Genomic DNA, 25,098 nt, shown 5'->3' on the forward strand with positions numbered 1-25,098 from the left:
CACTTAGGGATTATACTTCCTTCTGTTTGCATATACTTTGACATTAGAATATATTTGGGTAACTAAGGGAGTAATTATCAAAGACCTAAGTATTAGGTGTGCCAAAGAAGAAAATTAATTGTTTTATAACCTCTGTTTCAGGGAAAAGGGCAAAATTCTGCCTCATCAATGAAACCCCCATTTTTTGTGAGCTTATGTGGGATCCTGGAGACAGAAGAGCAAAACAGGCCCAGCTCTTATGATTGTTGGATATGACTCTGTCAGGCTTTGTAGCTTCTAGAGAAAAACAGATGTGCTTTCTAAAATATTCGTTTTGCACGTGCAAAAACAACCTTTTGTGCATTGAAAACTGTGCCACACTGAAAGCAAAATGATACAAGCAGAGGAAAAAATGAATTTTCACTAGTCCCATCAGCATTACATAGTTCCTCATACTGCTCTATCAATTAGTCATGCACAGATATATGCAATGAGTTCAGAAGGAAATTCTTGGGTTTAAACTGTTATGCTATTGTTGGCCTGCACAGTGATGGCTTTGAGCAAGAAGTGCCTACAGTCAAGTGTCTCACAGACTCCAGACGTCTGAAACAGCAGTTTATTTAATCAATTGATCATAGGCATGCAGCTCTACAGACAGCCTAAGTGAAGCTGCTTCTGCTTTTCCAAGTCATGTATCTTTACTTTTCATTTAAGAAATTTAACATCTTGCATCATCTGGAGATGTCATTTCCTGCTCTCCCATCTGTCCCAATCTCATTTACAAACAGTCTAAAATAATGAGATTCAAACTTCTCTGGCCTGCAATACCAGTACTTAAGATGATAAAGAGTATTACATTGATTAAAGACAAATGAGATCATCGTTCATGTTTTAAATGATTTTTCAAGAAAAAGAATAATGCCGGGGAAAGGTGATCCCTGTTTCATAATACATCAAAATAAGTCAATGCAGAATTTTTAGACCAGAAGAATAAATTTACTTAGTTCTGCTTGCTTCTGCTTTTAAATCCAGGCCTATAATCTCTACTTTTAGATAATTTAGTTGGACTGAAAGTGCAGTGATTCTGAGTGCACACTCTGTTAAGGAAGCTGAGCCAGGTAGGGATCTACCAAAAGTCACTGAGATCATACCACGCAAACTGATCTGGAGGAACATTGAATAATCACCTCCCTGGCACCCTCTGCATCAATCTTGGGGCTCAGCCAGAATTCCCATCCCACTCCCAATTAAATCAGTGATGAATTTCTCAGTGTCTTCCCGAGAAGCCAGCCCAGCTTTTAAAGCTGCCCTCACATGGCAAAGCTCCAGGTAGCACCCTCTGATCTTCCTTCCCAACACATCTGCTTCCACATTGTTCTGGAAATTATACTGCACACCCCTGTGCCTGCAGACATGAATCTGACCCAAAAGCTACTGAGGTGCTGCCTCCTGCTTAAATGCCTTTCTCTTTCTTTCTGGTTGCCTAATTTATTACCTATTATATTTGCAGATAAACAAACATTTCACTTTCAAATCAGGAAACTTGGACCATATACTTCTGAAACATCTGGTACTTATACTGAAAATACACTCAGTGAAACTGAATATAGAAAAATTGGAAACCCATCTAGAAAAAGTATGATTTTACAGTGAAGAGAAACTTACCAACTTCATCTGGGCACCATCTAGTGGGGTGGGTGTGCAGTAGGTAAAGTTCCTCTACTGGGATTGCATCTAGATGGTGTTAAGCTGAATTCCAGCAAACCTAACCTGAATAGCCAGCCAAATTAAGGGCTTCTCCAAGAAACCAGTAACACATGGAAGTTATAAAAATTGAAGTTTGTATTTTACTTTTCATCTAACTGGCTATTTCCTTTCAAGTATTTCTTGGGCATTTTTCCACCAAATGGTAGGAATGAATTCACCAGACAATGTCAAATAAAGAGTACTATCAAACATATCCCAGCATTTGGTATGACTGTGGGCAAACATCATCAGTATTGGACATATACATATATATATATATATATATATATATGACAAATATTGTCCATATATTGGACAAATATATCGTATTTTGGACAACCATCATATCTGAGGCATGGATTTTGATCATGGCTTTGCTTCTAGCTGGTATCAGGTCACAAAACTACGGACCTTTGCTCTTTCGCTGTTTAACATCGGTGAAGAAACCTACTGGGACCACTGATTCTTGCACTTTCAAAACTTTGAGATTTTGCTTCACACCAGCAGGGTGGACCACGAAGTGAGTGGCCAGAATGAGAGGAGAGTTACCTCAGACCTGCGTCCCCTGTTGACGTAGACGCAGACGGGGCTGAAGGCGCCGCTGCCGCAGACGTACAGGTGGGTGCGGTTGTAGGACTGGATCACCCGCACAAAGTTCCCACAGCCGTGCTGCAGGAAACACAGAGAACAGTCACTCCACAGGGGCAAGTGCTAGGAGATGTTGGGAACTCTAGAGAACATGACATAGAATTTTAATAGCATTATGAAAACAGCTCTACTGAGTTTGCTGGTCTCTGGATCTGGACAGCTGTTTCTTTTCACGTCAATTTGCCTGCTCTGGGAACAGGGCTCTCTCTGATTGAGCACCACAGATGAGTTATAGAGGAGCCCACAGAGTTCTCCTACTTCCACAGAGCAATCCAATTTTCATTCACATATTTCTCCTGCATGAGAAGAAGCAGGACCTCTACAGGAAACCAAGGCATAACCTTAGTAAGTTTCCCTAAGGACACCTCTGTGTCATAAGAAAAAATACAGTCCTTTCTTCCTCCTGATTGGTTCAACATAAATGGAGATTATTAAAAAGAAAGCAAGTCCAAATATCAGATTTTGCTACTTGTATAAACAATTTATTTTCAAAACTTTAAACTGAGGTTTGCAGTCAATTGTTGCTTTGTATGGAAGACCTACAGTGACATCTTCAAATCAACATGAAAATTGAACCAGAATGTTAAGGGCCACACAGTTCACAGTATTGGATTTACATTTTTTTTCCCTTCCCTTTTTTTTCTTACTCTTTCATTTTTTATTGTGATCAAGTGTTAATGCTTTTTAGGTTGAAAACAGATTTTTTAATGAATACATTTTCCTACCCAGATCCCAGAACTGCTTTCATATTCAGCCATCTAAACCTCAGCGAAGACACTGTGAACTGAATATGTTTTAGGAGCACAGGGTTGGAAACTGTGCCATCAGTCATCTTCATGAAAATCAGTAGAGTTAATCCTTGTTTAGCAGACTGCACTGGTTTATTTACTTTTAAAGGCATTCACATTTTTGGCTCAGCTGGAGCCAGCACCAAGCAATATCATCTGAAAACTGGCGCACAACTGGCATTTTCAGACAGCAGGCAGTGGGTACCATCCACTCTCAGAGTGTGCTCCTGGGGAGTGCAGCCAGCCAAAGAACTTCCACACTGTGAAGAGCAGCTCAACAAACAGAGCAGCACCACCCCAGAACATACCTGGAAAAGTACTACTACCTAGTTTGATTAGTAACAACCAAAAAAGGGAGGAAATGGACACTGTGTATCTTCTCCCATCTGTCAGAATCTCACGGTGCATTCTGTTTACATTACCTGATTTTCCAGAATTTCACTTTATAGATTGGCTTGCAAAGCATTTCAAAAGAAAATCAAACACTTCTTTCATTTTGCTTTGGCTGCACTCAAGGTGCTCTTACTTTATTGCCAAGTACCTAATTTGTGTGTATGAGTGCGTGTGGATTACAACTTACTGTAGGATCCTTGCCAGCCATTTTGCACTCTTCAACCTTGTTTGCTGATGCTGGCCAGAAAATCTGCAAGGAAAGAAGCATTGTTCAAGCAGTATATGTATTACATAATTAAAAAAAAAATTCACTGCCTAACATACATTAATAGATTAATATTTAGATATAATTTCTACTTTGATTATAAAGGAAAAAAGGATTTATGTTGATGAATAAAACTATCTTTGTCTTAGCATGCACTAAACAAAATCAAGGGCCAGGTCTTTGGCTGATATATATTAAGTTTATTAAAATTTTTTAATGCAAACTAATCAATTTAGATTTGTTTTATCTAAATAAGAGAGCTTTTTCACCACTATTGCCTAAATTACTGCCCATCTTTCTTTACTTTTTTACTTTTACTGAACTTGTAGAAATCATTCACACTACATCCAGAAGACTAAAATATTGAATGAAGGGTTCTTCTAACAATTTTTCAATTTTATCATCAAAGTTTTGGCTAGATTATGACAAAACCTATCTGAAATCTCAAGATTTCACACTGATTTCTTTCAGAAGGATTTCAATAAATACTTCAATGTCTGAATGCTTATCTGTTTATCTCAAACTGTAAATATTTTGAGCTTCTTCCATTATTTATTTTGATTTTGAAATAGGAAAGACATCCATTACAAATTTATCCCCAGAAATCTAGTACGTGACAGAGCCTGATAACATTTAGCCTCAAGATAACATAAACAATATCATTAAAAGATCTATGTGTATATATGTACATATATATATGTAGAATTATGGATTTGAATGGATATGTATATGAGATTTCTACAGATCTATAAGATCAGCAAAGTGAATCTGTTGTTAAATAAACAAATAGACTGTGTGGAATTGCAGAGATTCATTCTGAGCCCAATACTGGGTGATCACATTCACTGCCTGAAAGCTTTGTGTGTTTTTCCTTTCTGTTGATTTTTTTATTCTTTATTTTCCAGGCCTACATAAGCTATTGAAATGTCTCACAGCTTTATACTGTAGAAAATATTTCATGTAACAGAGGCCCTCCTATCTAATCAAACTCAGCACAGGATTAAGCCCAACGTGCCAAGGAGAGGAGGGGGAGTGCCATGCTGGGGCACAGCTCCTGCCAGACCAGGGTGCTGGCTCACTGTGAGATGGAAATTAGCAAAAAGGTCACAGAAGGTATTTCAGACCTTAGAAGGCAGCCCCATGTCAGAGGGAGATCTGGGTACCATTAGGAGGAGGGAAGGATGCATTCACACCGTAGAACTAGAGGCGTTTAATTTAAATGTGTAAGATAGAATGAGCCTCCCTGGGCTCCCTGAACAATCAATTCAGGTGGACAGGCATGTCCAGAGGGTGATTCAGAGCAAAGCCTAATTTAACTGTGCTCAATCACTCTCTGGCAGGGCCCCTCTCTCTCTCTTGACACATTAAAAGCCTTGTCTCTTAAGGAAGGCATTTATCTTCCCAGCTGCAAGCCAGGTATTGCTGCCCCTCAGCCCTTCTGAGGTACAGTAATAAAGCCCACAGATGAAAGGACTGGATGGATTTGGTGGAACAAGGCCTTTATGGTACACCTTCAGGCAGGGTAGTAGCTGTGATAGTCTAAAACAGGCAAGACAAAGTCTGTAGACAGGCAATAGCTCAACAGCCAGGCTTCTGGGCACACAGAACTTCTGCAGGACACCCACTTCAAAAGCAGAGGCTGAATGTCAGCTGGCTTTGGAGACAAGAAAGGAATCTGTAAGCATTTGATAATATTATTTTCACACAGAATTGCCTTCTACTGTTTGGTAAGGGAACACAGAGTCCTTGGAAAAGACCATCTCAGTAAGTGAGAGAAGTCAGAAAACAGGAGGTGTCACAGTGCCCAAAAACCCAAATAAAATAACCAAACCCAAATAATGTCTCAGCTACCCAATTGAAGAGCAAAGGCTGACACAGACATACCAGGAGACTGGAAAGGAGTTCAGTGATTAGGGTAAGAGCACAAACCCTTAAAAATGTAGTAGAAGATTAAGGACAACTCTGTCCTTGCTTTTTTCCCTGTATGATCTGAGAATGATAGTGCATATCTTACTCTTCCTTGAGGATTCTTCTAAAAGTGTATCTCTGAACCATCTTGGAAAGTATAAACCACACAGATTTTCCTTGTAAGGTGTGGGCATGGACTTCTGTGTAAAATGATCAAATGCTATGTTTTTTTGTCTTAAAAGGAAAGACAACCTCAGATTCTCAGAATAAAACTTGAACTTACGCTGAGGGGGTCTTGGCTTATGTTGTTAATATTCAGAGACAGAATATGATCTTTACTCCCCACATAGATCCGATCCTGATCTTCATCCATCAATAATATCCTGTAATCCAGGGGGCTGTGGGATATCCTGTGATACTCAGAGGTCTTGGTTTCTTGCAGCTCTGAAATAGTAAAAACAGTAGCATAGTAAAGCAGTTCACTCACGTTTCATGCTTCTCAGCTGAAAATCTTTCTAAATAAAGACATATTTGAGCACAAATGGGGCCAGAGAAGGAAGAAAAAGACTTATTGAACACTAGATAATAATACAATGGCTGAGGTAAAGCAAAGTCTCTTTTCCAGTTTGAATACAATTATTTTCTACATTAAGTAGATAGACATAGCTAATAAAAATCAGGCAGTGCTGTTATTCATTCATCTAATTAATTCCTATTTTAATGGATATTATTATTTACAGCTTTGGCTTTTAAGGAACATAATTTATTAAATTAATCAATATGTTCAATATATTCTGAAGTTTATGACTGCAGAAAACCCACATGATCAATGAGAACTACATAAGAACATTTTACCTCCTTTTCCTAACAGAGGGTTTCACTAAGAAAAGGTTTTTATAATTTTTAAGGTCAAGTTTTACTTTGTTCTTCATCATCATGTGTGGCTTACTTAAAAGGAAAAATTATTCAGTCAAGCCTAAATGTGTCTGTTCATTCAGTTGTTTGTTTACAGGTTTGGACCAAACTAAGAGAACTGTAGAAGGAGCTCTTATTTTTCTACATAAAACTTTTTTCAATAAAGTGAAGTGAAAACATCCTTTGATCTCAGCAGTGCAGGATCAGGCCTGTTACAGGAATATCGTAAGCAACTGCAACATAAGCACTGCTTGCTGCCTTCAAGAAAACTCAGCCTTCCCATCTTTGCTTGGCCAATATAGTTTGGCCCTCAGTCAGATTGTTTTACTTTTCAGTAATTACAGAAGGGAGATTTCTCAAGAGCTGAGAGTAGAAAAATAAAACCTTAATAATCAATTTGTCTTTGTTAAAATATTTAGCATATAATTATGCCTGCTTTCTTCATGAATATTAGGACTGAATTGTGTTCCCTATGTACTGTGTATTTATATTCAAAATACACAGTACTTATGAAAATGAGCTCTGCTATAATGTATATTCATAAATGCAAGATCTGAGCCCACAGTTCACAGTTGCAAACTTTGTCTGGGACACTATGGCTTGTCACTGTTGATCAAGTTTTTTAAAGCAAAGTTTTTTGCTCATTCATTCCCTATGGAAAACAGTAAATGTCTTTTACAAAATTAGTTTTCTGAAGCTATGGATATTTTATAAAGTAAAACTCTCAAAACAGAAAAATTTCTGTGTATGTGCTCTATTAAAAAAAAAAAAGCGCCAAAAGAAGTGTGCCTAAAGTATGCACCCTCTGCAAAACACATATTTAGCTGAAAGCAATTTTTTTAAATTACTTGGAGAGCCATTTTTAATAGCAGGCAAAAGTTGAAGTGCTAGGATTCATACCTGTCTAGTAGAGAACTAATGATTGAAAGAACATTTATCAGAATATAATTTGTATTGATAAATATATGATACATAACTCCAGTTAGTTTTTTATCATTGTTAACTGGTTTCATAGGAAGATGAAAAATATCTCCAGTTACTGAAAGATAATTGTGTTCTGATTAATTTAGATGTGAGACGGCTTTCAGGAGCTGAGTTTCCTACATACACTTATTTATGGTAATATAAAAAAACTCAAAGTAGTATTTTTCTTGTGCCTTGACAAAACATAAACATACAATCAAGATTTACAATCTGTGCCTAAAACACTGAAAAAGAACTTGTTAAATATATATGAAAATTGTTCACAATACTTTCAGAAGGCTTCTTTAAGTGCTTGAGAAATCAATTGGTTTTTTCACTTTAAAAAAGTCCTGCCAGTACGCTTTTAGCTAGGATTGTCCCAGCAATCTCACCAGCACAGTGCCATTTGAAATTTGGCCTCTGAAATTCTCACAGCCAGGCTCAGGCACTCGTGCTCTTCCTTTTTCCTGGGCATTATTAACTTTACCATAACACCTGGGAGCTGTAAGGTGAAACTGCACCTTCTCCTGACTGTACATCTGATATACCAGGAAAGAACAGAAAAACTGGGAGGGTTTCCCACCCAGCACAGGGTCAATGCGAGCACAGTGACTGCACAGCAGAACGTCCCTCCTGGCTGCCCCATTGACTGACAGTGCTGACAATGAGAACACCAGGGCTGATGTAAAAGGTCATCATGATCATGACGACTGCTTTCAAACAAGAGACAAAGACAGCAACAGATTTCCACAAGTTCCATTCATCAAAGTCCATTATTTTCTTGGACTTTTAACCTCCTTGAAATGGTATTACTCTTTCCAAGGCTCCTGAAAAATAATCTGCCTCCATCAAGCTGCTGATGCAAAGAACACCTTATGCCAGGTTACTGGACTATGGAAACTCAACACCATCCATAAGAGGAAGGAAAGCTGTGAAACAAATACTCTCACACTGATTTATTAGTTTTATTTCTTTCAATGCTGAAGTTTACAGATTATTACACTCTGTGGGCTACTCAAGAAAGTATGGAGGGAATTTATAACTAATCAAATTTTATTTTAATTTAACAAAATTTACCACACAATCATCCAAGAAAATTTGCCTTTTTTAAAAGATTTAATATTTAGTTGTTGTTGCTTGGAGAAAACAGTGGCTGCAAAGATGCTGGATGATCTTTCATATTCCCTTTCATCTCTCTCAAACAAAAGTTTTTGGGAAAAATGAAGTAGACCATTACTAACATTCAGAGCAATTCTGTTCCATGCTTTGAGAACTTAACATTGAAAGTAGAAAAACCTATATAGAGAATGATGCTAGAGACAGCTCTCTAAATATTAAAAATTTTATTTGACAATAAAACAATATACAAGTAACATTTATCCTTAATGATACAAAAATAATCTTTGCTCATAGTTTTCCATCATCAGTTGTGAATTTTGCCTTTCCTCAGGGACAAAACCAACACCAGCTTGAGCCCTACTGTAAGAAATCTGATCTTAGAGAACAGGTTGCTTTAACAAAGAAACAAAAGCTGCAGTGAATTCTCTTTCCAGATTATGCTTACTATTGAACTGCACATTTTGGAGATCCCAATGACTGGGAGTTTTCTCTGCACACAGCTTACTGACAATTAGACAGTTAAAGTCCTACTCTTTAATTATCTTTCTAATCCACCACAAAAATTTAAAAAAAAAAAAGCTATGTTTTCACAGAAGAAATAACAAAATATTTGTGGAATATCTATTGCTGACATCACAAAAGCCTTTGTAACAAACCAAAATATTCTCACCAAAACCAAACAATTTCAGCTATTAGAAACAGGGTATCCAGGGAGGTGTAGTTATCTCACACAGCCTATTATAACCAAATTGCCCAGCCTGCATAAGGATAAATGAGCTAGATCCATCAGGTAGTCCTCTGAATGTCTTATTTAACACTCAGCCTCAAACTTCCATCACTCCTTAATTCAAATTCACTGGAAGCACAATGTTGAAAACAACCAGACTCTAGAAGACTAAGGAATATAATAATCTCTAATATGTAGAGGCAAGACCCCGAAGTGACTTCTTAGGTTGACATCTTATAATGTTGCTTGATACATTTGTTACTGAAATTAATGCAATTTTTAGTAGGACATTCCCAAAATATAACTTCCTTTTTCCTTATTATTGAACTTATTATTGAATGTTCTACATAATGAAGAATGATTTCAACATAATCAAGAATTACCTTTATGTTGCAGGGTTTGGTGAGCTCCAGCCCTGGCATGCAAGCATCCCTAGCCTAAGTTCAAAGCACTGAATTAATCCACTGATAAACTGTGGATAAAGCACGACACGTGAGACGCTGCATGCAGTCATGCCTGCTCTCCACCATCCCTGCACTTCCAGCCTAGCAGGGCTTTCAGCAAGCCCAGGATGGTCTGTCAGGCTTTTAATTTAGGATCCCCTGTGGGAGAGTGCGAGAAATAATGTGCTTTCCTCCTCTTTCCTGCTGGCATAAGGATTCAGTCTCAGAAGGCTGTTTATGGGGAAGTTGAGAGCAAAAGCAGAGATTTGGTGTCTGTGCTTCAGAAACAAGCAGGGAGTAAAGCACAACAATCCATTCACACACAGCACCAGAGATGGGCACAAACTCAGCTTTCCAGGAAGATGGGCTGCATCTCCCCAGGGAATCTCTGCTGCCCAAATTGGCATGGATTTTATGTAGCCCTAGTGATGTGGAAGTCAGCAATACAATGCTGTTTTATTTTACATTTTACATTCTCCTGGGGTGTGGGGTGCCCAAATCACACACCTTGTGTACATCTAGCAGCAAGCTCAGTGTTAGCCTCTGATTACAGAGGCTGTAAAACTCTCTTAAGCCTCATTAAGCCCTGAGTTTGTGCCAACAAATATGCCAGCCCATGCCAAATGTGAGACTGCAATGTAAAATCGCACCTTCCAGGAACTGGAATGAAACCAATTTTCTTTTTTTTTTCTTTTTTTTTTTTTTTTCTTTCTTTTTTTTTTTAGTAGAAACAATTATTTAAGTAGAACAATATTTTTGCTGATAGCATCAAATGGAAATGGTCCCCTTCTGCCAGGTCACGTTTAAAAAGGTGAAAAGTAACTTGGATATATAGATACTATGCATAATGTTACTACCATTGAATGGAATGGTTATGTATTTTAAGAATGTGAGTGGTATCTGAGGTATTTGCAAAGTTACCAAAAATCATTAAAAAAATCCCAAAACCAAAAAACTTCAGCCAGAAGAAAAGGTCTGCTTTAAATATTTTACATATTTTTCTTTCTACTTTGTATTTACAAATCTGTTTTATAACATTTCAGCAGAAATTAGTGGAAAAGATTCACTTAAACAATATCAGATTTCATAGGAATCAATTTTAGTTATTGTTTTCTTGGCTTTATTCTAATTTTTTTTAGTGTAAAGACATGGAGGAAATGAATGCATCAGTTTTATAGTTTACACAGTAGTTGTGGAAACAGTCTGCTATAATACTGCAAGTCTGAGAACACCAGTGACTACTTTTTCAACTTCATGTACGGAAAGAGAACAGGTAAAACCAGAATATTTCCTTTCAAAACTTCCGAATGAGTCACCTTTGCACTGTCAATATTCCTTTTTCTGAAGATATATGTATTGATTCCTTCTGCTAAAGGGGCTGAGATAAGGGAGCTGCTGAAGCACTTTGCCACTGCTCATGCAGTGTTCAAACCAAAACTCATCCCTCAGCCATTCTCAATCCCATTGTGAATGGGGACACAGCCATCTCACCACAAGCAGCCACATGTGCTACTGGTCAGTCCCTTGTGTGCCTTAAACACACAGCGCCCAAAAAGGCTCAGATGGACCTCTGACCTTTTCTTTATCTCTTCTTCATGCATGAGAGTTTCTACTCTTTTCTTTAATGCTGTGACAATGAAATCTGGCTTTTTAGATAAGAGGTAATAGCTTCATAAGAACTAGAAATAAGAGATGTGCACACTTGCTTGCTTCTGAATTCATCTGAGAGGGGTTTAATCGTATTTTTATTAAAAAAAAAAGGGCAAGTGAAAGGGGAGAAAATAGATTTACAAGTGCTCATAAAATCACATGCTAACTAATTAACAAGATCACTTGAACAAGAGAGAAGAATGGAGTTCAGATAGTACAGGCTGAAACAGAACCCTCTTTTTGCCCAAAGCAAAAATGTATAATCTGCTAGAAGGAAACTTAATTGCTGCATTTGGAATGAGAGTAAATAACAAGGAAATGTCAATGATATCTAAATATGATCTGTTTTAAATATACAGCTTGAATACTTGTGGGTGTACTTGCTACGTGAGTTGAGAGCAAAATTTAAACATTACTGGACTAAGATAGTGAAGTCTTTTACAAAGGGAAATCAGAACACCAAGGTGAAGTCTTTGGAGAATCAGGCCCAGAGGTGGCTCTAGCTTGTCTGAAGAACAATTTGTCACCTTGAGCAGCTCAACATATACATTAGGGGCAGTAAAACACTCAATAGCTCTTTGTGAAGGGGACCATGTGTTGATAGGAAAAGACATACCAGTTAACAGTTGACCTTAAGCAGAGCGTTCACATATGTCAGTAGATGGGTCCTTTTTTTTCCCCAATTTGCAAGACAGAAAAAGCTCCTGAAATCCTGGTAACTCACAGACTTTAAAAAAATCACAATCAAGTATTAACTGCCTTTTAAAATGTTGTACCAAAAGGGAAATAATTCTTGACACAGTGCTGTTTTATTAAAATTACTGAAATCTGTAACAGAATTTTTCATCTTTTATTTAGTACTTTGAAGGAAAAAGGAGGGGCAGATCCTCTGAGGTGTGGGCAGCTGCCAGTTTTGTGCAGAAGGAATGTGCTTTCTAAGCAAAAGCAAACACATGAGAAGAGAAAGCCACTCACTCGTGTGGCAAAATGTATTAACATGGCTTTGTGGCACACTTATCAACCCAAGACACCCCACAACGTTCTGTGTCTCTTTATTGAAGCATCAAATTATGAAGAAGAGATATGATTTCATTTTCACAGATGCTGTCATGTGAAATCATACCACATTCCACAACAGAAAACCCACTCCAAAACAAAGAGGAAAAATGTGTCAATGTTTTCCAAACTGCAGTTACACAGCTAACCTAAGTCTTGCCAAATATTCCAGTACTGAGATTCCTTCACTGAGCATTATGCAAGACCACCCACACCCTCCAGCAATCTAGTCTCACTAGGCTGTAGACACTTCTGGGCACAGTAACTTCAGGTTATTTTTCCATTTACCTCACTGTAAACCTCGAAGAACTCCTCTGAAGTCTGTATAGGCATTTCAATAAAAACACTGAAAAGTAGGCTTCCTTTTTTAGCAAGTAGCGTGCAGTTCTAATTTTATATAAATGTAATTTGCACACTTTATTTCAGAAGACGCTATGAATACTGCCATTCTACAGAACTTTCTAGAAGATATCCTATTTTTCAAATATTACCTTGTCATTTTCTGCTCATTATTATCCTGTGCAGGCCTTGTTCTCAGTTTTGGTCCCAAAACAAAAGGGATAACTTTGGCAAGCATGGAGAGCCACAAAGCCAAGCTGACTGGGTTCAAGATTACTGCAGCTAAGTTATCCATGTCAGATGGGAGCCAGTCTCCTCCAAGCCCTGTGTGTAACAAGCTTGTGTACAACAGCTCTGCAGCATGAAAGCTGCTCCCCAAGAGCTGCTTACTTCAAAGTCTGCACAGTTACACAGAACTTACCCTTTGGTTGCTTTCCAAAACCCATGGAGAGAGAGGGCCCTTGCCACACTGCCCAAAGGCTGCACAAGCTCAACCTGGGTGCACACAGTGGCTTTGCCATTGGCACTAGGGATGTTTTTGTTTTCCAGATGCAGGAGTGAGAAGCTTTTGGTTGCCAAGTATGACATTATTTTTGAGACAGACTGAGGAAAAAAAAGCCGCACCCCCGGAGAAGTCAGACAGATTCCACATAGTTTTACTTCTTCTGGGAGAAGTATATGTCTTCACTGTAAACTCTTGTGTTTTCTCTCTTCCTTTTTTTTCTAGTGGGCCACCAATCACACCACCGAAGAACGACTGCTCTCCTTCCTGTGATGCTCAAGCACACAGAGAAATGTTCCAAGCAGTGATCAGACTAACTGGACAGCTAAACCCCTCACTGTATGCAGACACTAAAACTCTTTGATTCAAATTTACAGAGAGATATGCGAAATGGAAGAATGTGAATTATTGTAACTGTCTGTTCAAAAAATTAATTAAGCTTGAAGCTTGTGATAGTGTCCAAGTGAGAATTGGGCAACAACATGAGATCTGGGAACTGTTTTCCCAAATCATACATCTTCATCCCATTTGCCACTAGGAGAACAAGGTCTGAGTTTACTTTTCTTTAGTTTTGAATCTCATCCAGGCTATTTCTTTTGTAATAAAAGCAAACCTTTCAAGGCTTACTTTTAAGTACCTGACTATTTACTCCCCACAAACAGACGGGTGAGATGATGTCAGCTGAGACATCTTTAAATGTTGGGAAGGGAAAGAGAGGAACAGGGAGAGTACAAGTAAGGTTGGGTCAAAGGTAGGCTGTTTTACTGCTAGAAATGTCTGTCTTGGCAAATTTATCTTCCTGTTCAATCTAAGTGAGTACTTTGCAGAGGTATTGAGGTAATCTGTACACAGTGAAGACAGAATTTGGCTTTTGCAAAACTGACAGCTACTGGGGAGTAGCAGCGTGCAGTTCTGAGATGTTAATACATCCTTGCCAATGTACCAACAACTGTGACACAGAACTGTAGTGAAGATCTATCAAATGTTTCAGAATAATCAACACTTGAAGTAATCAAAGTATGATAGCAGTCTCCCAACTTCTTTTCAGACTGAAAAAGTTCTTAACACCAGCTCACATGCAATCCTTTTCTCTCCGAGCATATTTTCACTAAGCTGCTCAATTATTTGTTACCAGAGCTAATAAAAACTCATTGAGAAAACACATCTCATCCACTGAAAAATTTCATTATGGTTTCTCTAATAAAGTAAGAACCCACTTCACTCTGGCAAGGCAGAGGAATCCTTTCCATTATATTCCTTTCTCTCCCTCAAAGAGCAACTTCCCCAGAGATTCAGCAAATCTCTCTATGTCTACAATTGGCATTATTGCCCTTGCTGCAATAATCCTTGCCTTTATTGATGTTACCAACTGTATTGCAACTTTAGCCATGCTGCTTCATCCACAGATCTCCTTAAAACATATTGTTCCTATCTTCAGCAGTCACTTCTCACCACTACTCTGTACAAAATAGGGCAATTTAGTATATGCAAGCTTGGTTACAGTTTCATTATTATTATTATCAATTTAATCAAATTAGGATTAGCTATCAGGCAAACATCAGGCATAAAGAGATCAAGCTAAATCCCACTGCTTAGCTTTCATTCATTCTTCATTAAAATAATGTAAAATTTACCCAGTTATGAACTGAAGAAACTTTGGAAGGCAGCATTCAAAAGAATTACAGTAATAACTTTGTTTCAGTTGACTGCTGAACTAAAGGGTAGTATTTTTATACATTAAAAAAATTTGAATTTAGTGGGATATTCATAAAAACAGCCAAGTTGCCCATAGCAAAATTAAGCAAAGAAGTTTATGGCCTGCTGGGTACCACACAAATAGGTAAACCACTGCTTCTTTTTTGGTGTGTTTTCTTGTTTCCTCAGTATCAGTATGTCAATGGGATGCATATACCTGGTGTCTACATACTCTTGTCTATATATCAGATAATCATCTCTGTATACAAGTAAAGATAGTTAGCAAGCTCTGCTTTACATCTGGGAAGGATAAAAGAAACACTTATTCTCACTCGACTATGTGAGAAAACAAAGCAGCTGGAGGTCAACAAATGGCATCCCCTGCTCAGTGAACCTTCCATGAACCCCTAGTTCAACACGATGCCAGAAGGGTCATTGTATTGGAGATAACAAATTTCACCAAAAGCAACAGCCGTGCTCGATTCCACAGTCATGTCACAACTGCATTTATCCAAATCTTCCATTGCTATTTCTATTTACAGAAATTTTAGAATAATAGAAAACTTTTCCACAATATTCTTAATTCCTTTTCCTCTATTTATTTGTTGTTCTGTATGCTTTAGTAGAGTACCCAGTGTACTACCCCTTGTAACTTAATTTGAGCTCTTGGATTTAATTTTATTTTGCAGCTGCAAGGCCACCCAACCCTTTCCACTGACAGGAAGCAAGCTGCTTTCTGGATGTGGGTGTTTGGGATGCTTTCTGAAGCCAAGGAAAGTTTGGTTTGGGAGAAAAGCAAAGGTCAAACCTATCTTTATATGTCTGAGCAGTTGGTTCTTTTTTTCCCTTGAAATAGATTTTTCTGGTATATTAAATGCATTCAATTCCATTGGAGGAAGACCCATGAGGTTTCATCAGATTCTACATTAAGTGGTTTTTTGGGGTTTTTTTTTTCAAATTACTGTATGACCCAGCCTGCTTCACTGAATGTGGGGTTTGGACACATCCCCCAGAGGACTTCAGTGGTTGGACACAACTGGAGATTATTAATTTCATCACCACTGTTTTCTTCTTGTGTTGCTGAACATCATGGACTGCTATGAGTTTCATATTAAATACAATATTTTTTCGGTATTAAATTCATTAAGACATGAGGTGAGTTTGTTTAAATGTCAACTTTAAATAAAAATAAAATATTTCCAAGCATGTGTGCAGTTAAAATTATTTTATTTAAACTTAGTTCTTTTCTGTATGAATTTGGCTCTGTCACTGCTAGGTGTCATTTATGGGATGTGGCTGTCCCCACTGCTGGCTCCCGGGAGCAGGAGTGCTCCAAGCCTGCAGGCAGCCACGCTCAGTGGGCAGCAGCACAACTGCTGTTTAAACACACAGAACACAAACGTTTTCCACTCTTTTTCGCACCATGAAGACTGACACAAAGAGTGAATTTAGGAGCACATTCCAGAGCTGCATGCTACCATCAATCTTCAAGTGATCACCAGCTGGTATTTGGGTGCACAATAAAAGTCATGTTCAGTGGGCTGAGCACAGCCTGGTGGATTAGAGTCCTCTCAGCACTAAATCCTGTTCTGTGGCATTTTGCTTTTTAACTTTAGACATGTCACATAAACTCTCTGACTTACATGTAAAGTGAAGGTAACAGTTTGGTACTTATTTGACCAGGCTGTTTTTTGGATTGCACTTTGTAATGTACAAAAAAGCCTTTGAAATGAAAATGGAATACGTGGAAGAAGTTATTTCAAAAGTATTTCATATGCAAAAAGAGATATTTTTTGTTTGTTTGTTTGTTTCAAGTCCAGATGCTTCAGACTTAATAAGCTCAGCCAAAACTCTGATTTGGATTTGAAATAATTTTTATACTTTTCTGTTTATATTTAATCTGAATGGAAAGCCATTAAAATAAATAAACCTTCTGCAGTCACTCACTCCATGTTTAAACTAGACTTGCCATATTTATTCATCAAGATCACCATTTAGAACTTGGCCAAAAGTGGGGAAAAAGTATAAGAATTCTCTTGTTTGCATTCACACAGATAGGAAAAAAAAAAAAGATAAAACCTTCTTGTTTATATTCAACCTTCAGTTATGAAACATCTCATGATTACAACACTATCTCTTTCAGATAATGGGAGGCTCTAACAGAACTGAGCAATTAATGTATTTGGATATGCTGAACAACAACAAAGAAGACAAATCTTTGCTCCCAGGTAAAAAAGGCAGAGGAGTGAAGATGAGTAACATACTCTATAAAATATTATTTCAGCCTCCTATAGGTCCAGTATGGAAACTGGAGGTCCTAGGAAGGAAGGACTCAATCAGCAAACCAAACCTGAAGGGTATTTAGATTTCTGAGAGATTAAAATTGGCACACTGCAGGTACAGGACAGGAAGTGGCAACAGGATAGAAATCAGCCACAGCCATCCACTTATCTCTACAGCAAACTACTCCCTGTAGCACAGGATGATGCAAGTGCTCTCAGCATATAACTCTGTGCCCTTAATCCTTAAACAAAAATTGCATTAATTTAAAGGCAAAAATCATAGATTGTGTCTCTCCTGTATGCCCTGTACTTGTATTTTGGAAGCACAAGCAAAATAATATGGCTATTCATTTAAAGCGTAATGTGCAAATATGTAGAACAAAGGAGATTTGTTTCATGATCAGAACAGGGAACTAACTATATGCCAGAACTCCTGGGCACTTGCTCTCTGACCTTGAACAAATCTCTCACCCTCCATTTATGTCAGTTTAACCATCTGCTATATGTTTGTAACAACACTTACCTGTCTTTCAGAATTACTATCAAGTTCAATTAATGTATGTTTGTTAAAAAAAAACAAACAAGTTAAACGCATTTTAATGTTCAAGGTAGTATTCTAATTCAAGCTCCTGCTAACCATTTAGGCTTATTGCATAATACATTTAAATCACTCTATTTTACAGGTACACAAGCTTTAGTGCTTCTCTTTTGTATAAAGTAATGCTGCCTAATGCACAATTCCTTTTAGCTCCATTAAATAGATGTCATGAATTTGACTGCTGTAGAAAGAAAATATCTACAATGTGATTGTGACAAAGCAAATAGAGACAGTTCTGAATAGCTTTTAATCAGAATTTGTTTACTAAAGGCATGCTTACTTCAGTAGATTTGGCTGTGAGGAGGAATGCCAAATAGTGACCTTTTGAACTCACACTGAATGAGAAATATTTTCAACAGGTTTAAGTCCTTTAGCTGGTGTTTATTAAATAGGGCTTTCACTATTATACAAGACATATTTTGACTAGTTCCCTTAAATAGCTTCACCTTCATAGCATTCCATAGTATATTTTCATATTTATATTTTTACAAACTGTTTATCAGTTATAAAAACTAACATTTATTCTAATAACTCTTAGCTTTGTTAAATGATCTCCCATAGCTGCTTTTCTTGCTCTGTTTGCTATTCCATGCTGGGTTACTGGGTGGTTTACTGGCACTGAAAGTTCATAGAAGAAGGCGTCTCTTACATCAGATGCGTATTTAGTATAGAATAAATAATTTAAACTTATTTTTATGTATTTTTGATGGCAATCTATTATAATGCCTAAGTATTATCACTGAAGATACTGTAATCTAATGATACTAATCTTTTCCATTTGTTCTACTAAAGTTATCAAATCCTACTCTTGCTATGTGATTATCTTTAGCCTGAGAATTAAAACACTTTACAAAACACTGGATTTCATTATCACTGACCAGTGTCTGTTAACCTGATTTTTCACTGCATCACCGGGTCTCAACACCAATTAAACAATCAGAAAACCACTAGCATAAAATACAGCATTAAAGCATTAAGAATCAATTCTCAACTTTCCAAACAACTGTCAGAAATTAAGTTCCAAATTTATCATATTTACCAGGTGGCTGCAGGTAAAAATTTCCAAAACTGTTAAAATATTAGCTCAGGGTGAGAAGTTATCTAGAAGTCCAGATGCTTGGGTTCTAGTCCTGATATTATAAACTAACCTAGGGCATGGACAATCATCTTCAGAAATGTCATCTTCAGTGTGGCAACACCAGTCAGACTCTCCTGGTACAGGAACCCTAAGGCAGAACTGAGGAAAGCACAAACATCCAAATACTTTTGAGGATATTCCAAAAATCCTTCTGTCTTTTTTTACAGCTATCACAGACAATTTGGTGCAGGTTGGTAAGGCCTGACAGTGCGTATCAGGCTCACCAAAGAACTTGGGCAGATAAATGATTTTGTTCTGCATGCCAATACACCTTAGGCAGCCAACTCGATGCAAAGAGAAACTAAGAAAACTGTGCAGAGTTTTCCACATAGTATACTTTACATCTGTGAAAATATCTGAATACGAGCTTGGCTGAATTTTCTTGAATTAAGATTCTGAATTTAGGCTCTTCGTTCCCACCTAGATGCCAGCTTAGGTGCATAACTGGTATATTAATTTCATGGTTATACTTCCTTGCCATACTGCACTTCCTTTACTCTAGCTTTAGTCATGTCACAACTACTTTCATCTCTTCTACAGTTAAATTCTGTACAGCAATGCCACTTTATGTTCCAAAATAGGTCGTCCAAAAGAATTCTCAACACATTTCATAACAAAGGAAACATGCTGGAATCTGGGCAACTATGCTGTCCCTTTAGTACTTCATTCTGTTTCCCATGTGCTACAGAAAGAGATCAGGCAGTTATGAGGCTGCTCAGAGGTCTAACTCCTGAGTCTACTCACAAGTGGGCTGTCCCAGACTTGGCACTGCCTATCAATGGCCTGCCCCTTTACCATGACAAATCAGTGCATGCTTGTCTAGAAATAGAACAATGCAGCACAAATGATTAATGATTTACAGCTTCTGAGATAAAGTACACAAAGAGAAGTCCATCCTTCAGTGCTCCTTGTACCAAATGAAATGGTCACAAATCCTGCATTGCCAGAAAATGCACCAACTTCTTCAGGCTTAAAACACTGAACAGCTTTCAGCTGTGAAGGCTGACCTAGAACACAGACAAGATGCAGCTAAAGAATAAAGTAGGGATTTATTAGGAGGCCTCAACAGATCCACCTTGGGAAGCACAAGAGCCCAGACAGGGCTGCACCCAAGCTGAACCAAAATGGTCACAAAATGTACAACCAGTCACAGGGTCTCACACTTTTAAAAGTTTTGGTCCATTTGCATATTAGAGTTAATTGTCCAATCACAGCTCCAGCCCATTAAGTCCCATCCTTCTTGTTTTTCTTTCTTTAGTATGCTCCTGGGCCTGAAATTTGTATAATTTGTCCTTGGTCCCCAGCTAGAGAAGGAACTGTTTTGTCTCCCTACTCTGTGAAGAGAGCTCACCATCCCCTCATATGAAGCTCAGAACTACACACTAAAGCAGTGCAGAATCTGAAAAATATAAAACCTAAAACCTGAGGCATCAACATGACAAGATGATGAGGGCAGTGGGCATGAGAAAATGAAACCTTAACAATCAATAACTACTCTGGGGAGAAACATTCTGGTGAATGAGAGAGAAAGAACAGTAATACAAGAATCTAAGTCATCCAAACCAACATAATTTCCTCCTTTCTTATTGATTTCAACCATCTTCTGTAGGTTCCTGCTTTGCTTTGTTTTTCTCTAATGACTACAAAAGAAGTTTGAATGATTAACTCAGACTAGATATTAAATATTTACATGATTACATAAGAATTTCCTGAATATGATAAATTTGAACTTCCTCAATATGATTAAAATACAACTTTGCCTCACCTGGTACCTCCAGGGACAAATGTTACAGACAGTAAGAAACATAAATCTGAAAACAGTAAAGGGTTTGCTTGTTTCAATGATTGACTTTGGACCACTGAAATAAAAGAAGATTCTTAATTTAAAGTTAATTCTCTTTAACTGTAGTGAACTCATATCCCCCTGCCCTGTGCACACTGAGCCAAAGCAAAGCTGCATTATTTGTCCTGAAAACACTATTCAAAGAAGCAATCAGAAGGTGACTTTTCATAGATGCCAAAAAATAATCATGCAAGTAAATGTTTGCAGGTTCTGTCAGGCTGCATGTATTTAGATGCTGCTCACAGATAAATGATCACTGTCCAGATCATGTAATTAATACTGGTTTTCTCCTTCAGTTCTGCTTCCCTTTCTCCTGCTCTCTAATAAGGTAAAGGACCATCCTTTCAGCTAGTATGAACTTATGCATACCAAGTGAGATAGTAGGGAGCCCAGGTCCAGGTGATAACATTTCTTTTTCAAAATTATAAAGTGCTGCTGCTAAAAGAGAGTTTTCATTCTGCGCCTTGGCCCCAAATTATTCATACACTGCAAAACTTCTGGTTCAAGTAGCTGATACCAAAAATCCCTTTAGTTGTTCATGTAGGGCAATTTAAATATCTTGCAGAGTTATTAATAACGATTGTATTACTGTAATTAAAATAAGACCTATCAATTACATTAATTAATAACGTTAGTGTGTGGATGTCTGCCTAGCCAGTGAGTAGAGAGTGCAATTTGTTTGAACTGTTTTCTCTGCTGCAATGACAACATTACTCAGGAAATATTAGTACTTAGCTAGATTTAATTGAACAAAGAAAACTATGTCAGTGGCCTTGGGGAAAAATTCTAATCAGAAATGAGCAGGTATTTAAACAAGCTTGCCTCCATCCTGAAGAAAAACTAAGAACATAAAAGGCATAAAGTAACTGTTGATGATTAGATATGAGGACATTAAAATATGCATTACCAGTCTGGAATAGATAAAATATTGAAATATTCCCAGAATCTCATCTCTTTCACTATATTGATGCTGTTTAAATTTTGCCTTTTTTCTTTTACATATTCTCTGTGTTCTTCACACATATATTTGTAGCACTGTAGTCTACTGTATTAGTGACTAGTTTTCCAGTACTTTTCCATGGCGTTTTCTTAAGCAGAAAGACAAAACAAATTCCAGAGCTCCAAGCCCTGGGAGGTACAAGGCTCTGCGCTATCTTGGTTCTTCTGGAACCAAGGCTGAGATCAACTCTGCCAGATACATCCTCATGGACAAAGTACAATTAGTGCTGAAGGGGGAGTCCAGAGAAGGGGCTTGACCTGGGGGGAATTGCATTATCACTTGTCCTCCTAATTGGTGCTTTTTATCAATTATGCTAATTACCTAAAACCTATAAAAAATGCACTCACCCCTGGGCAGGGGTGGGCTTTTATGGACATCTTTCCATAACTGCTCCTGAAGGCCTTCAAATAAAGAACCCCTTTTATATTATCTCCTTACTAAAATCATCTTGAGTTTCATTTCCAGGTTTGGCAAAAGGCAACCCTATGTCAAGGTAAAGGGAACTTAATTATTGTGGGTGAGTATGTCAGCATATACCACTGTGATAAGGGTCATGTTATTTCTGATTCCATTTCATGACACAGATGGTGATGCTCTTAGTTCTTTTGTCTCAGTTTGAGAATTCACTAAATCAACACATTTTTCCTTTTTCTTGTCTCTGAAATTATACTGAGTAGCTTATAAAAGTCAATTGATTCAGCTTGTAGCTGGCATCAACCAGGTTCTTCTTACTGAAACTACGTATTTCTTGCAACAAACACTTCTAAGATTAATTTGAGCTCTGCTACTGGCCAGATGCAGAACCACAGGTACATCATTAGATCTGTCTACTTCTCCTTCTGGCTTTGGTCTGTCTTGTTTATTTGGATTATAAACTTCTCAAGATGGGGCCACAGACAGCAGCTTCTGCATTCCTGTGCAGAAGGACAGGGGTGGCATATTACATAACTCCAGTTCACTGCAATATCAATTAAAAAAAAAAAAGTTTTATAGTGGCTGAAATACTTTGGAAAGTATTATAAATACCCCTTCCTTTTTAATTAGTTATTTTTTTTAAAGTGCTTCTGGCAGGAAGATTATATGTCCCCAGTTTGCATTTTGAATTGCTTGTGCATTGTTCTTATTGGAAACTTTGGTTGCCTCCTGTCTGCTTCATCTGCTGGGAAGTCCAGGGTAAGCATGTTATCATTGCTATTGAGTCACTCAAACACAGTAACAACCTAAACCAATGCCAAATCCTCTCTGGCTGTTAGGACTGCAAGTAATCTAAGCATTATCTTCTGGAGCAAATCAGCAGGCAAGGAAAACACAGGAAAGTGATATGTAACAACTGGCTTTGAATATTAAGCAAGGAAGGTCAGTAGAAAGTCAAAAATATCTTCTATGGCAGTACAAACCACAGGCCCAAAGTCAGGATTGCCACTAAGTAACCACAGACCTGCAAACATTCTAGGAGGAGGAAAACAAGAGTATTCTTCCAGAAACAAATGGCCCCATCACTCTTTTTGACTCAGGAAAATAAAAGCAATTAAGAGTGGAGCTCTATGTTAAGAATTCCAGGTTATCTGGAGGGGCATGGCTTGCACCAGTCTCTCTTTTGTATTAATAAAGCTGAACTCCAAAGAGGTGTGAGTTTGTACATTAGCTGACTGGGCAAGCTGGGCAGAGTCAGCTCTGCTGCAGGTGTCTGAGGTAATGAATTTAGGAGATTAGTTTATAGAAGCTCTGTATGTTCTCACTGAGAGGAAAAATCAGAGGGTTAAAGAGAGAGGGGAGTAGCTTAGATTCTCTAAAGCTCCATCTGAAACTGCCATGACTGATTGAGGCAAAGCAGAGCCCAAAGAGATAACTCAACTTTACAGATGTCAGCTTGCTTGATCAGCCTCAGGTCATACCTAATGGTGACAATTCCCTATGAAACCTCAGAACAGGTGGAAACTGTAACTCCTTGAACCAATCATCCTGGGCATTTTTCAAAACACCGGGCCCATAGGTCAGTGGTTATGTATGCTTTCTTCCAAGTATTTAAAAATGCTGCAGGGTCATCCATGTCTCTTACAGGAATCATTGGCAATATAAAGGTAACAAACTGTAACTTCAGTTAATAAAACTTCCAACTTCCTTTCAAAGAGATAATCACTTTGAGGGATGATCCCTCCTCTCTAGATCTTTTCCCTCTGCACTCACATCTTCGGCAATCAATGGAATTCACAAGATTCCACTGAAAGACTGGTGGCCATATTTTCCATAGGGCAAGGCTAGAAGATTGAAATAAAGCAGGAACTTCTAAAAAACTTTAAAAAGTTTACAAGAAGAAAACAGGGACAAGTTTTAATCTGATACAGTAGTAATATGGTCTCATCTAGGAAAATATTAGGCACTTTGAGTTCAACTGAAAATATACAAGAATTTCCACTAGGACCTCTCAGGAATGCAAACTAAGCATCTTTAAATGCTCAGTTGGACCTATTTTTAATTTCAGGTAAAAAAGAAAGTGAAGAAAGACAATCACTTTTGAGGGAAAAGAGAAAGCAAGGAAATTAAAATATTGGGTTATTTATTACAAAAGAAAATAGTTATTTCAATGTTTTAAAATACACAGCAGTGTCTTACTGGAAGACAGGAAGCTAAATCTTATCTGGCTGTACAGAAACACTGGGCTGCCACAATAATGTACTGCTATCCCAGCAGAGGAAATAATCAACAAGAAATAAGAGAGTTATGGGAAAAAAAACAAAACAAAACAAAACAAAACAAAAAAAAAAAACACAACAAAGAAACATCAAACCAGAAAGAGCAAAAAGAGAACAAAATACCATTCTAGAAATAAGATTGTCAATACTGAAAATTGGTTTGCACACAGTTTTCTTCTATCTATCTCAATACATGTCCATGCCTGGACATGTTTAAAAACAGCCAACCTCAAGAACACCTCTAGCTTAGGGATACAAAGAGGGATTGTGGCAAGACACTTATCATAAACCAAAGATGCTCATGTATCTATCTGATAATTTATTTGTCAGCATCAATTTACTTCAGATTGAAAGCAAAATTGCAACTCTGCACAGAAGAAACAGAGCTGAGCAAAAGCATGTCAGAAA

At 37.7% G+C, this 25,098-nt stretch overlaps 1 protein-coding gene across 1 annotated transcript in view; it reads right to left on the minus strand.

Annotated features, from left to right (window-relative positions):
• Positions 1-25,098, minus strand: part of SEMA3C (semaphorin 3C) — a 114,242-nt gene that overhangs the window by 42,117 nt on the left and 47,027 nt on the right. The window contains exons 4-6 of the mRNA XM_064702955.1: positions 6,011-6,171; positions 3,742-3,804; positions 2,275-2,394 (exon numbers count right to left, since the gene is read on the minus strand). Of these exons, the coding sequence (XP_064559025.1) occupies positions 2,275-2,394; positions 3,742-3,804; positions 6,011-6,171 (344 nt within the window). The remainder of the gene's footprint in view (positions 1-2,274; positions 2,395-3,741; positions 3,805-6,010; positions 6,172-25,098) is intronic.

This window comes from Zonotrichia leucophrys, chromosome 1A (genome assembly GCF_028769735.1).
Source record: "Zonotrichia leucophrys gambelii isolate GWCS_2022_RI chromosome 1A, RI_Zleu_2.0, whole genome shotgun sequence".
Lineage (NCBI taxonomy): Eukaryota > Metazoa > Chordata > Aves > Passeriformes > Passerellidae > Zonotrichia > Zonotrichia leucophrys.